Source organism: Mastigoproctus giganteus, chromosome 11 (genome assembly GCF_048544385.1).
Source record: "Mastigoproctus giganteus isolate SK-2022 chromosome 11, ASM4854438v1, whole genome shotgun sequence".
NCBI lineage: Eukaryota > Metazoa > Arthropoda > Arachnida > Uropygi > Thelyphonidae > Mastigoproctus > Mastigoproctus giganteus.
Window position 1 is genome coordinate 29,490,400 of NC_143585.1, and position 15,440 is coordinate 29,505,839.

The 15,440-nt window shown below is 32.9% G+C and overlaps 1 protein-coding gene across 1 annotated transcript in view; it reads left to right on the forward strand.

Moving 5' to 3' along the window:
* Window positions 1–15,440, forward strand: part of LOC150077843 (adenylate cyclase type 8-like) — a 188,737-nt gene that overhangs the window by 143,633 nt on the left and 29,664 nt on the right. Inside the window, exons 14-16 of the mRNA XM_090385413.1 lie at window positions 5,831–5,908; window positions 7,021–7,193; window positions 13,990–14,071. Coding sequence (XP_090241539.1) covers window positions 5,831–5,908; window positions 7,021–7,193; window positions 13,990–14,071 — 333 coding nt within the window. The remainder of the gene's footprint in view (window positions 1–5,830; window positions 5,909–7,020; window positions 7,194–13,989; window positions 14,072–15,440) is intronic.

Here is a 15,440-nt window from a genome sequence, read left to right on the forward strand (position 1 = left end):
CACACGAGAACATATCAATAAGACCTCGTAACACCCCGTGTATTCCTTCCAGGTACAAATAAAACTTTCTGATCAATTCTTGTGTAGTGTGATTGTCCGATTTCGTTTTCTCTCTCCTCTTTAATGTTTGTCTTTCTCTCGTTTATTTTGTCTTTCTCTCCTCTTTACCGTTTCTATCTTTCTCTTCCGTTTGTTTTCTTCTGCTGTCCTTAGTCTTTCTTTTCTCTCTCTCTCTCTCTCTCTCTCTCTCTCTCTCTCTCTCTCTCTTTTCCCCATTAAATTTTTCCTGTCTGTCTACCTATCTGTCTCTTCCTTTTATTTTTCTTCTTCTGTCTTTTTTCTTTATCTTTGACTCCTTTTTGTTTCCTCCTCTCTCTTTCATTCCTTTTAATTTTTCTTCCTCTTTCTTTCTTTCACTCTCTAGTTTTACTTTTATTTTTTTTCTTCCTCTTTTTTTTCTTTTTCTTTTTTTTTTTTTTGCTTTTTCTTTCATCACTTTCTTTTATTTTTTCGCTATTTTCTTTATTTTTCCCTCTTTCCCATTACCTTTCTTTTCTTTCTCTTCCTTTTATTTTTTTTTCTTCTGTCGTTTTCTCCTTGTCTCTCTATATCTCCTTTTCTTTCATTTTTCTCAATTTATTTTTTCTTCCTCTGTTTTTCTCTCTTTCTCTTTGGCTCTTTTTTCTGTCTTTTTCTTTCTTTCTCTCTCACTTTCATTCCTTTTACTTTTTCTTTCTTCCCCTTTCTTTCTTTCACTCTCTACTATTTTCTCTTTTTTGCTTTTTTTTTCACAACTTCTTTGATTATTTCGCCATTTTCTTTATTTCTCCCTCTCGCTCACTTTTACCTTTCTTTTCTTTCTCCACCTTTTATTTTTCCTTCTTCTGTATTAAAATTAAAATATTAAAATACTATAAAAATGCTTAACGTTTCTTTCTTTTTTTTAAGCGTCATTTGTTCCTTAACTTCTTTTTTTCTAATAACAATGCCAGTTTTTCGCCCAGAAAAACTGACGGATGAATACACATAATACTGAAACACTATACTGAGGCCTCATATCCTTAGTTGCTTTGGCGCTTTACGCACACCTTGCCTTACTTGCCAACGCAGTTTCTATCTGTAAATTGCATACTTTCTAAGCCTAGTTTGCAGGTTTATGGAATAAAAAAAAAATCAATTTTGCGTCAGTCCAATTTTTGAGTGACAAAAGATTGGGAACCAATGGTTCCCAATCTTTTGTCACTCAAGTCACGCTTGAAGACGCATTTTCACCGCACATCTAATTAGTGATTGCCATTAAACTCAATGGAGTTTTTTTTCTAATCTCGGGGTACACTTGAAAATGGTTTCGGCAAACCAAGGTGCCGTGGCACACATGTTAGGAACCACTTGATTAGGCCAATACCAATTAACTTTTTCGGTAATAGAGCCCTCGATGTGTAGTTTATAAGTGATATAAATGTGCACATCCAATCTTTTAAAAGTGAGGCGAGTATTTATTCCGTGATCAAAAATAGAACAGAGTCTAAGTGAAATTAAGGGGGGGGGAAGGAATTGTGGGATAAATGCGAGAAATAAAATAATGTAAATAATACAACAATTGTGATTTCTCATTTGTGATGCTTCGCTGTAAAGCAAGCCTCCGAGCGCTGATTGCTGATATACGTCCATTTTAAAACTACTGCATGTGCGCATGCGTGTATGAATGCATGACTGTGTGCGCGTTTTCCTTGCTGCTTCAAATACATTGAATCTGCGCTAATAGGCTCTTGCTTTGGGTCTAATTAGTAGAGACCTGAGCAATTATCTCCATACTAATTCATTTAGATCTACGCCAGCGTTCCCTGTATTATCCTATTATTATTTTAATAGTTTTAATCTACGAATTGGAAACAAGGAAGTGGACCCCGGGGCGTTTAGATTGTGCAATATTCGTATAAAATATTAATCATTCAGAAAAGCAGATTAGATTTGCATCCTAGAGCGAATGAATTAAGGATTGCTTTTGGTAAAAAAAAGAAGGGGGGGGGTTAGGATTTAAATTCGAATTTTTTAAATTTTATTTATTTTTAAGGATCTGTTTGGCACATATGAAGTACGAAGATTCCATTTCGTATATTTAACAAACTTCTGGTTGCCATAGAAATAAAAATTCTGTAAGCTGAGTTTCTATGTTTAGATATAGTAATTTGAAATGATCTATTAAAGCGAATTACAAAAATTCGGGCGCAGAAAATTTTATTAGCCTAAGTTTATTTCATAATTAGTGAAGTAATTACTGCTATATTCGTGCTCAACTACCTGGGTCACAGCCAAAGGGGCACGAATCAAACAACAATTTCAATTGTAATTTAATATGCAAGAAGAAATGACTATTGTTAATTAGGACAGCTTGGAACGGTTTTTTTTTTTTTTTTTTAATGAAACCCCCAAACACGAAAGGTATAAAAACCTTTTGTACTTGGTACCAAACATGGGTTGGGTTGAAGGATATGGTACACGCAATTTACAGACATAATATGTCTGTAAATTTGTGTTCTGGAGTCGATTTGCTTGATGGAAAATCTCAGTTTTTAGGAGAAAATCCATGCTACCCTCGCCTTGGACTGACTAACTCAGCCACGTTGTGAAAAAAGCCATAAAAATTCCTCGCCTCATTGTTTTGATTCGAATTCAGGTATTTTCTACTGGTTTGAGGAGAATGGTGATTATACCAAATATGCTGTATATTAGGGTCCGCATAGAACACTCAATGCAGATTTTATCCCAAATGACAGTTATTATTATTATTTTTACTACTAAATTATTTAGATTTTTACAAATGAAAAAATAATTGCCGATAATCAAACATTTACGGACATATTTTTAAAGTAATATCAAAATGGCTCAAAAAGTATAATTAACAAATATTTGTAAGGTTTAACGACAAAAATATTAAATAAATAAAGTGATATAATATTTGCCCTCGTGGGTAGCTTAATATAATCAATGTTCTCCCCATACCGGATTGAAAAGACCTCACTTCGAATGCGTCAATGATGCGCGGAATTTTTATGGGCTTTTCACAACGTGGCTGAATTAGTCGGTCTCAGATGAGTGTAGCATGGGTTTTTTCCTCCAGAAAACGTGGTTTTTTTCTTTCAGCAAAGAGCAAATCAACCACAGAACATACGCAATTTACAGACATATTATATACGGCTGAATATGGCCTAAGTTGCTGATGCGCTCATAACTCTACAACAAATAACCTCGAAAGTTCAAGTCATCTTTTATATTTAGTCATCTAAATATAGTCAATGGAGTTATGTGAAGAACAATGAAACGCAATGAATATTTTTATTAGCAGGTCCCGCACATCCTCTATTTCCTATAATTAAAAAAATGAAAAATAATTGCTTTATTTAATACAAGTATTAAACAGGGCCCGGGCCATCTAGGTCCAACCATAGCCTAAGGCCTTTGATTCAAGGAAAAATAACTATTTCCAATAATCATTTCAATAATAAACGAATAAATACACGAAATCGTTTTCAACTTTAAAGTTTAATCGTAGGCGAAACTGTGCGCTAGACAGTTCCACATTTTGCTCCCAGTGGTTGAGTCAATGCCTGCTCGGTGGATTGCGGAACTGTGTTATAACCAAGGCAATTTATTGTAATTCTAAGAAGCAGCACCCCCATACATCAGAGAGTCACGAGCCACCACTGTCAGTAACATCAGTAAATAAGTAACTTAACGACCATTGACTTCCAGGCCCTAAACAGACAATATTAGTTTGTCTATTTATTAGTTCACAAGTATAGTACAATGACTACAAAGTTCTAAACGACCAGATAACGTGGTCCGGTAAAGGTATACGATTATCTGGTTATTTAGAACTTATCTGCTAGTCATTTTTATATTATTCAGGAACAAATAAAGTTTAATTTTGTCAGTTTATCGTTTGAAATTAAGTCCAGTTATCTATTCTTGCCATGCCTGTACAAAAGAACAATTAAAAATCACTGCTATAAATAGAGATCAGACAGAATAACAAATCTTACCTGAACATTAATTAGCTTATTTTCCAATTTTGTGTACACAGGGAAGATAAAAGATCTTTAAACAGAGGCATTTTTATTGATAGTGTGGTTACTCTACAAATACGATGTTGTGTGCCAAGAATTAATTAATCAGAAATAAGAGTTAAATTTTTAAATATAAATATTAAAAAATAAATAAAATAAGAGAATTAGCTATTATCTAAATCAGGCTTAACAAACATTTTTTAGGATACATTCAGTCTGTTGACCAATCAGCATGTAGGTTGAGAAACTGGAATGAAAAAATATAGACAGACTTTTTAAAAAACTTGAATAGTGCAAATTACTATGGCTACAAATATAAGATTCATTTTTATAAACTGTTCCAGATTAATTAATTTGCTACCAAAGACATCATGGATATTCACTGTCCGCAGATAATTTAAATAGTTGTTTTTAAATTATGTATTTGTTACTTTTTGTATTCATTCCGAACGAATAATTATATAAATTCTCTATATATTAATAAATTATATATTATTTATTAATAAAAGTAAGTCAATCAATGAATTGTAAAAAAAACTAAATCAATTAAATCAAAAGTACTTAAAAATTGAAGGAAATTATGTTTCGCAGGAATGGTCTTTCTGAATGGATTCTCCAAAAAAGTGCTTTAAAATCATTTAGTTATGTATAAATTTAAATTAGTTTCATTTAAACTGAATTGATATTGTGAAAAAGAAATTTTTAAGCAAAAATTTTTGAATTAATTTTATTTGATATAATTTTTTCCGTGATAAAAAAGTCTACTACATTTTCGAATGCTACCAACATGATACTATTTACATATCGGAACTTCTTAGAAAAGCTATGTGAATACCTTCTAAATGTAGAATGATTTTAAATTATCCTGTAAAATATCAGATGTTTGTAAACCTTGAGAAACAGCAAGAAGTTTTAAAGAAAAACCATTGAACAGTTTTCTGATGAAAAAATAGAAATGTGCTTCAAAGATAACACTCCAGATCTCTTCAAGATTTCGAGAAACGGAGAAAATTATCAAACAGTTTACTCAGCTAAAAGTATTGATGTATCAGAGAACGAAACGTATGGAAAAGCAAAAATATTAATTGAATTTTACAACAATCTCACCTAGCTTGGACACTCCGTATCTTTAAGATGGTTTCGAAAGTGAACACTCTAAATTGATGGAATGTAGGAAAAATTGCTGACTATCTTATTATGCAAGATCCTGCAATATGTTCCAGATGTTTATACAGCACTTGTCCTCATACTTGGATTGCCCATCACCACTTATTTGGGCAAACGCTCATTTTCTGAATTGAATATTATTAAAAAATTTTCTTAGGAGTATAATGGCTGAAGAGAGACAAGTTCTTCAGCTTTATTATCACTAGAAAATGAAGTGTTAAGCAATCAATTATCGGAAAATTAATTGACATATTTGCCAACCAAAAATTACGAAGGAAAACTTTTTTTGATTGTCTGTTTTAATTTCATTAAAAAAGTACCTAAAATTTCTTTCGTCGTGTTCAGAATTCCTTTTAGAGTGTCTAATCAATAGCTGCATCTTCTAAAATAATTAGTATTACTTAATTAATTTTTCTGAGGAGTTTTTAAATTTAACTACAAAAATACTTGATTGACTCGCTTTCAATATAAAAAAAAAAAAAATATGAGCTCTGATAATTGTGTTGGTAATTTTAGTATTATAAAAGTAATCAAAAATATAAGCTACTTACCAAACTGAAGGTCAGTTCTCTTAATTTCTCTAATTTGTCTTGCAGTTTGCCTGTGATATATCAGAAGAGCCGAACATTACTGACAAATTTTCTCCTAATTCTGTTTATTGTCCTTATCCTCAGGTAAGTTTCGTTTTTTTTTTAAAAATCCTTTGTGCATGTGAACTATGTTAAGGTGGTAGCCATAAACCGGCTTTCGTTATCACAAACAATCCCCTTAAACACCAAACACCTCGTCATATTGGAGAATATTGTTCTCCAAATAACATCAGGATATTAAAGGAAATTTCTAAAAATTTTCTTCATGGCATCGCAAAGTCATAAGTACTAACTTTAGACCGCTTCTTCTTGACTCATGCTAAATAATTCTTGGTGCAGTGATCGATATGCGAAGCAAATCAGTCATAGTGACAATATTTCACCCCCCCTGCCTACCAAAATCTTAATATCTTCGCTGGGAATAATTTATATAGTGGCTTTTTCTTGGGTAAGCTTTCTATTTACTCTCCAGAGTTATAATCTGTTACTGATGTATCTATCAAATGCGAAATAAATATTCAATGCCTTTTGCTATCCACTGATTCTTACAGACTTCTTTGAAATAATGCGAATGAGCAAGATTTTTATTTATTACGCTTTCATATACACAGATTTTCTGATAATTATTTACACGCGTTCTACACCAAACACTGCACTTTTAAAACATATTAAAATTAAATTTTCTTTAAGCGTTTTTCGAAACATAAATTCCCTTATAGTTATCAAAATACAAAACTAAATATATTTATGACTTTTATCTAAATATCATTAGATAATTTCATAATCTGTAAATGTAAAGGCTTTTTGTCAGAAGTTGGCATTTACGTAATTAAAAGAAATCAAATATTTACCTTTAATGAAATCAGGACGAAGCTTTTAGTTGGTTTCATTACTTTTTTCAATCAGAACAAACATAATTGAGCAATTTCAGAGCATACAGGGAGAAAGAGAGCCGCTAAATTATTTATGATATTTCTCAACATTCTATTTCATAAATATGCGACATTTTCATTTTTCAATTTAGACAGAAATCGAACTTAGATTGTTAAATAAGTGAATCGCAAGATGTCGCTGTTTGCCACGAATGAAGTAATAATATTCAGAAAATTTAATATTTCATATCTTATTATTTTCAGACTATTTCTATGCATAAGATTATTGACATTATTTGCATATGCATATATTTATTATTGCAGTACTTCGTCTTCACTTGGAATCTAACGATGGTTGCTTGTGCCACATTCCTCAAATTAAATTATTTATTGAAGATGTTCGTACTTGTCGTCATGGTGACATTTTATGTAATTCTCATTGATGTGGTATTCGGTGCTGTATTCACGAGAAGTGAAAGTTGTAGCAGCAGTGAAAGGTATGATGCCACAATAAAATAAAATAAATAAATAAATAAAAAGAAGCTTAGCTGTTAAAATAATGCATGCTTTCTGAAAAAAAAAAAAAAAAAGATAAATGTGTGATGTAGAAAATTAGTAAAATACGGTTTGTTTATACGTACTTTCAGCTTCATATTGTACAATGTATTGTGTATTACATTATATTGGCTTTAAAAATTCGGTTAAGAGACTCCTACCCATGGATCTTTACGACAACAAATGAAGCCCAGATCGTGCTCCGTCCCCTACTTCGCACTGATTGGACGATTTATTCCTTCGCGTAATTTGGTTTCCCGATTTAAAACACCAGCAGTGAAATGGGAAAAATCGTTTCCTGATTTTAAACCAGCATCAAAGAAGGAGGGGGAAACTCGTGTCCAAATAAGCGCTTTAGGGGGGTTCCCCCACCACTGGTTTTAAATCGGAAAACAAAATTCCACAAAGGTCGTGTTCATTTGGTTTATGTGTAATGTCTATTTGCGATTTTCATGAATACACATTTGGAAGGGGAGGGAGAGAAGGGAGGGAAAATCCGGAATAATTCACCTCCAGCTGTCTCTAATTCAACGGGATTTGAGCCCAGACTTCTCCAAGCGAATGGTATATAGCGACCCCACTATTCTGTCATGGAGGACGATGCTGCTGTAGAAGACTGATTTAATTCTTGCTCCTAGATATTCTTTGAGTAGCATTGTGAGTAGGTAAACTGTGTTATATGAAGATAATAAATCACTCAAACCTAACGTTTTATTTCCGAATTTGAAATATATACATAATGGAATCAAACATTTCGTGGTATTTTCTTATCATTTTTTCAGTGACCACTGTCTTTGCAATATCACCCTCACAAAAGCACGGTGATTAACCCCGGGGGCTCACATCTGGTGAGTATGGGCTTGGCACACCCAGGGACCTGAGCTGGATATCATCATTCTTCTCTTTCTTGATGATTCCCTTCTACTTTTGACTCTCTCTCTCTCTCTCTCTCTCTCTCTCTCTCTCTCTCTCTCTCTCTCTCTCTCTCTCTCTCTCTCAGGGTAACTCGGGAACTTTTTTTTCCTGGTGCAGCATAAGCCTCAGGCTTCCTTGCACCATATGGCTATTAATAATAATAATAATATTGCATTATGACAGCTGTCACTAAAGAAAATACCATACCACGAAACGTTTGATTCTATTGTGTACATATTTCTAGTTCGGAAATAAACGTAATTAAACCAACGTGGGTTTCAGTGTTATTATCTTCAAATAATTCTTGCCCAATTATTTTTAAACTTGTCCGCTGCAGATTCCCAAACACATCTGATATTTAAATCTTACTTTAAGCATCCCTAAGCTTCCTGATACTTGTATTCTTTCAAATTTAAAGAATTAAAAAAAAACACACACACAATTTTACAGAAAGAATACACTGTCGCCTCATTTTGCACCTAAGCTGCCTTGGTGCAAAATCAAACAGCAAGTACAGACCGTTGCCAGAGTTACACTACAGTTCGCATTGGTTGAAATACGCTAGTCGTGTTAGTCTTGACATCTTATGATTGAGTTTCTGGAGCAAGGAATGCGGTACAACCAATTGTTTTACACTCGGATGCACTGCCTTATTATACATTTTTAGTGGTTGTTGCAAGTACCAAAGGTTGTTGGAGCTCTGTAGTGCTATAGTACTGGCTTTCTAACGAATCCAGAGACCCTGGGCGAAGATTAGCGAGGCAACCTTTAGGAATAGAATTGTAAAACCCGAACAGTTATCGGTTTCACATATACGCAACTTCCTGATTTGTCCACCTCCAACTTTCACATTTATTTATCTGAAACTTGCGGTTTCACTTCTTGGAAGCGAAATATTAATATAACATAATGAAACTGAAAGCTTATTCAAAATAACAATTTATAATATAAATTTTATTGAGCACTTTTATAATTTTTTTAGAGAAAACATCTTTCATATCTAAACATTTGAGAGGTATATTTAAAACACACAAAAAAAGTTACTTTGTACAGTCCAACGCATAAATCGTTATGTTTATCACTCCACAATAATTGGAATTTTATTGATACAGTTAAAACGTTATTATGCTAGTTAATGAGAATAATAAACATTTAAGGACTACAGTTCTGCCTAAAGCAACATTGGTTGCAGAATTTGTTAAACCTCGAGAAATTAACTATACTGAAAACTGAATGCAACTGAAGTTAAACTAACAAATTTAAAAACTATAATACTCATAAAACTTACTTAATTACTAAATTAAGTAATTACCAAAGTATTTTCTCAATTTATTTACCAGTTTTCTCAATTTGTTATCATTAAACTCAAATACCCTACTGTCCGGGTCAAATCCGGATACTAAGAACCCTTTTTGGAACCAAATTACATTTAAAAAATTTTAAGCTACTTCAAGTCCAAGAATTTTACAATCCTAACTACAGTAAAAGTCTCATAATCCAGCTTATGATTCATCCCATAAGTTCAATAAACTGGCATCTGAGTGGACCAGCCAACACGTTACTGTGCGTGTGTGTGCCCTCCTTGAATGCTTGGTGGTGAGAGAGGACTGAATTCGCATCCAGTAGAATTTTTATGGGCTTTTTTTTGACACACGTGGCTGTGCTAATCAATCGCAGGCGAGGATGGCATGATTTGTATCTCAAAGAAACTATGGGTTTTCGTTCATCGAACAGGCAAATCAACCATAGACTACGCGGTTTATATACATAAATATATATATGACACAATATGGTCTAAGTCACTGATTCCCAACGCCTACAGCAATGATATTAATATATATTTGGACCGATTTGCAATGGATGTTTAAACAGGGGTGGACGGGCCAGGAGTGCTAGCTGCTGAGCCTGTTATTTTTGCATTTCTTTGAGTTTTGCAAAATCTCCTCAGATTTTTGTGCATCATTATAGTGTTAACTTACGATTTTAAAAACATTCAAATTTAAAATTTGAATAAGCCATAAGAGCCCTTTGTGAGTTTGGATGTTTAATACATTATTACGTATTAAAATTTGAACTGTAAAAGGTAATTGCAGTTTATTTTTTTCCCCAGTCCCTTCCTTTATGAAGTCTCTGAAAATAAGTTTTTAGTCCACTCCTGTAAGTCGAAAAGTGACCCTGTGATTTGTTATCTAATGTGTGTTTTTTTTTTTTTTTTCTATCGATGTTTGCTGCTTGATTCAATACATCGCGAATAATTAATTTAGCTGATAAAAAAATAAATAATCACGTGGAGGAATATTGAATGTATCGTAAAAAGTGGCGAAAATTTCATTCTGTCGTAAGTGAAAGACATTTGTTTCAAACTTCTGGATGACTCAGCAACCAATAAAGTTAATTGTTTATCTAATAACAGTTGCTAGAACTGTTAACGATAAAGAAGATCGGCGCTGTTTCAGCACCTGAAGTCAGCAAAATACCCCTGCTAATTGGTGAAGCAGGGACCATAACAAATAAGATAACTTTGTTGGTGTATGACGTGGACTGTCACCAAAGAAATTCGTGTTCGTGAACCTACCTTTGTACATAGCGAGCGATGAAGGTGATCGAGTTATTGATAATTGCAAGCGTGGTTCTGTGTTTTTCAATAACTGATAACGCAGAACTTTCAAATGAAGAAAATGTTCTGACAAGTTTCCCAATGTAACCCTCGTTGATAGAGGTGGAAAAGCACTGGTATTGAGTTCTAGATGATATCGAAATATCTATCGATGAAAATAAAAAACTTATTTGGCGTGGGGTATGGAGAGAGGACGAAAGGTGTATAATTTATTTCTTTAAGTGTAGGTTTCTTACCCCCTGGGTGCGTAAGCCCTAAAACTTAGATGAGATATAGTGAAAGATTTATTCAAGATGAGATGGAGAATCGATAATGGAACTATGATACTGTATACGAAAAGTGATCGATGAAGTTGACGTCTAGAGCAGAGAAGGAAGAATTTGAAACTGTGGCAAAGTAATTTATAGTTTCGCTGATGAAAGGATGATTCTGAAAGCATGCGAATATGATTTTTATTTTCTCTTTGAGAAATATGTTGTTGTTGCGAGGACTAGATCCAACAATCAAAATCCGGAAATAATCGTGTAAATTATTTTAAACTTTGCCTTTAAAACGTAGTTTGTGAATATAAACCACTTGTTCATGCTCTCCCTATTAAAAGCGCATTTAAGAGGGAGAGCGTAAACCTCATTTAATTTTTGTAGCAAAGTTTTATGGTTTTATGGTGTGGTGAATTTTCTCTTTTCTGGACGAAAAACTCGAGTTTTGGAGGAAAAAAAACAATGCTCCCCACATCGGGTGGAAAAGACCTGAGTTCGAATCCCATCAATGGCGCGAGGAATTTTTATGGGCGTTTTTCACAACTTGGCTGAGTTAGTCGGTCTCAGGCGAGAGTAGCATGTTTTTTTTGTTTTTTTTTTTAATACCTGAAACTCGGGCTTTATTTCCAGCAAACGTTGTTTGCTGGAACAAGCAATCAACGACAGAACTCACTCGATTTACAGACAATTATATATGGCGCAATATGGACTAAGTTGTTGATGCGTCTAAAACTCTACAACAACAGCACCAACCTTTAACCTTTGTAATTTTTCTAACAACTGCTTCTCTGAGATCATTATATCCCTTAATTTAGAGCGATCTGATTCCTATAACATTCCACAGAGATTGCTTTCCGACTATAAATATCGTTGAGAAATCTCTGATCAAGTCATCTATTGTTTCTCCTGGGCTCTCTATGGACTGTCCACTGCAATCAATTAAGAACTTATTGTGTCTTTAATGATCTCAGAAAAGAGTTTGTTAGGAAAACTATTGATGTCAAAGGAGGGCAAGCCTCCATCGAAGGGTTGTATACATACATAAACAAAGAAGGCTGAATGTGAACGTATCAGATTTGAGTCTGTGTACCTTATAATCGTGTCAAAATTTTACTTTTTTGTTACTTTATTACGCATTAATAATGTAAATAAGTTTAATTTACTTATTTTTTTAGAGTAACTCAGTCTCTTTTAAATTGAATTATACTTTTATAACCTTATGCATATTTCTATTTCCTTTTTAGATACGCTATTATTTCAGCGAGGGCAAATTTTTAGCTTTATAATTAAGGTGTTTGGTCACCAATTTTATTCATTTCTTTATAGATATAAAAAAAAAAAACAGGATTAAGGTAAGCAATATATTGCAACAATATCTTGAAGATGGAGCGGTAGAGCAGAATATTTCAAATATTTTTGGTCACTAAACCATATCTTTAAAAATGATAATTAACGTTAAATTAAAAACAGTAATACCTGTGTGTCCTGTGAAGCCTCTCTGCTGGTCGAAAAACCATAGTTTTCAATTAAACAACAGTGCTACTTTGCCAGAGACCGACTAACTCAGCCACGTTGTGAAGACCATGAAAATTCCTCTCGTATTTCATGGGATTTGAACCTTGACTTTTTCCATCCGGTGTGGAGAAGACGGTGTTTATAAGCGATTTACTACGGCGAGGTCGTAAATTGCAGTGATGAGCAGATATTCTTACTTCTACCACTCTAGCATGGTTTTGACCATGCTAGAGTGGTAGGAGTATGAAAACACCTTCATCCCGCTGAGAACTAAGACAATATGGCATGTCTTAGTCAAATGTTCTCTAATAACGCCATACAGTTGCACAATTAGATTGGCACTGTTCTTAATATATTCAGGTGACCAGATAAAGTCATAATATGCATAGCACAATTGTATGTATATTATTTACAAAAATATTGTGCAAAATCTGTATTTAATTTAATTTTACATTAAACGTTTAACGATTTTTCTTTCTTTCTTTTTTTTCCTCCCTCAGACTTCTTGTTAGCGGACACTTCTCTCTAACGGACACATTCTTGTTCCCCATGGCTGTCCGTTAAAGGGAAGTTTCACTGTACTGTATTCTTATTTACAGAGCAGTAACTAGGTAACCTTATTACCGGAAAAAAAAAAATAAAAGTTAACTCCCAGTAAATAAATAAATACGTATACTATATTGACGTTAAAAACGTTTTTACTGGCGTTATTCCAAAAATTTTGTAACGAAAAACCGTCACGAAAATTTATTCCAACTTGATTTATCTTCTACTGGACAAAATTTAATGAAACAAATTTTCACTGAGCTTCATCTTAGCTCTATACTAGAGGAAAAACTTTCAAACCTCTGAAAATTACAGTAGTTTTTCCAGGATAGTGGAAAATATGAACACGTGATCAAGGAAATTTTCTCACATAATAAACGGGATAATGTGGACGTATAGCATATCGTTGGAAAGCTAAGGAATTTAGAAACACAAATATTAAGGTTTTAAGATAGAAAAAACTTTCGGAAACTGAAAATGCGTTAATTCGAAAACGCATCTGGTTTCAAGTCATCTGGTGCTTTCAGACTGAAAACCAATACTTTCAGTAACCGATATGTAATTATTATTAATAAAATAAAAACATTGTTATATTATTATCCATGAATTTTATCAATATCTGAAAATTAAAACGTTTTTAACGCCTGCGAATGACTCTTAAATGTAAAACACGTTAAATATGCTAGCAGCAGGACACATTATGTACCAGCTACAGTATTTGTTTTTTATTTTTAAATTCTACTCCTTTTTTTTTTTTTTTTTTTTGTCCTTGGTTTTGATGCTCACGGGCAAGTACCCCACTTGTTCCTACCCCTTCTAGTTATGACTCTGCTTATTTAGTAGACAATAAAGATATCTTAATAACTAATAAACTTTTCCCTTTAGACATATCTGCGTCTCCATCAAGGCAAGAACTTTTGTGCTGATTGTTCTTTATTTCTACACAGTTGCCTACCACTGCCGTCTGGTGAGTAGCCAGTGCTTTAATAAAAATAATAATAATCATCAAATAATGCTTCCGACAATCCAATTTCGTTTTTGTGTTCTCTTTTTATATTACAGGCAAAAATAACAAAAAATATAATAAATAAATATATATATTTATATTTATTTATTATATTCCTTATGTATTCACGCACTAATCATATTTAATTTCCCAACTGAATTTGTTCTTCATTTTAATCAATGAAACACACTTTTTTTTTAAGCAAGCACCAATAATGGTATTTAACAACCAAAATAACGAAGATTTAAAGTGTCAACACGAATCTCCTTAGTTTCGAAGGTTTTTCCGGAGTTTTCAAGCCAAATTGAAAAGCCGTTAGAGAGAAGGTAACTGTTAAGCAAAAAATGATTAAGTAAAAATGATTAAATTAAAATAAAGAGTTGATAGCCAACATCAGATATGGGTGGGTAATTTTGGTTATAGGTCCAAAAAAAAAAAAAAAAGAGTGGAACAAATATAAAATTCAAATCATCTGAAATTAGCTAAAAGTAAAAATTGATACATAATCAGGTACTTCATCAGGGGACTACACCCGATCATGTATCAAGGACTGCGTTTCTATACTTATTCATACCTGTGGAGGATAAACAAATTTAAGAATAAAACTGAGTGAGGTCAAAAGAGGGATAAACTAGTATAACTCTCACAAAATATGGAAAAGGTAGTCCCAAAATTTTTATCTCTCCATTACTACTTTTTAACCCGATATACTTATTTCATATATATAGAGAGAGAGAGATAAAAATAATATGACATTTGCACCTGAGCGCTCAAAGCAGCAAAGGATACAAAAGTTTATATATAAGAAGTAAAAGTAATAAATCAATTGAAAAGTGCGAAGATGGAGGTGTAATTATACAGAATGCCAAAACTAATAGGAGAAGGATAACAGAAATTGGAAAAATGCGTAATAAATCTACGCATTACTTGGAAATTCCTGGTCTCTCTATTTACAAATATCTACTTCTTCGCATTTCTTTCGGTTTATATATTTTCGGCTCACATTATATTTTTTCATTCTTATTTTTTCTGCCTTTTACAAAATTCTTACATCGCAAGCATTTGGTATTAGTCTCTTTGTATTAATGTAATAAATTTTGTTTTACAGTTCCTTTCTCTCTAATTGGCTATCCAATTCAGCCTATAATTTTATTTAATTCATTATATCATATATGATATTCACATTCTTTCTTTCTCTCTTTCTCAAGCCTTCAATATTTTCAATTTGTGCTGTCCTTCTCCTATTAGTTTTGGCATTCTGTGTAATTTATGCTCCATAGTCAGATCCACCAGATCTTAAAGACAAAAATTATTCATATATAAAGTATCG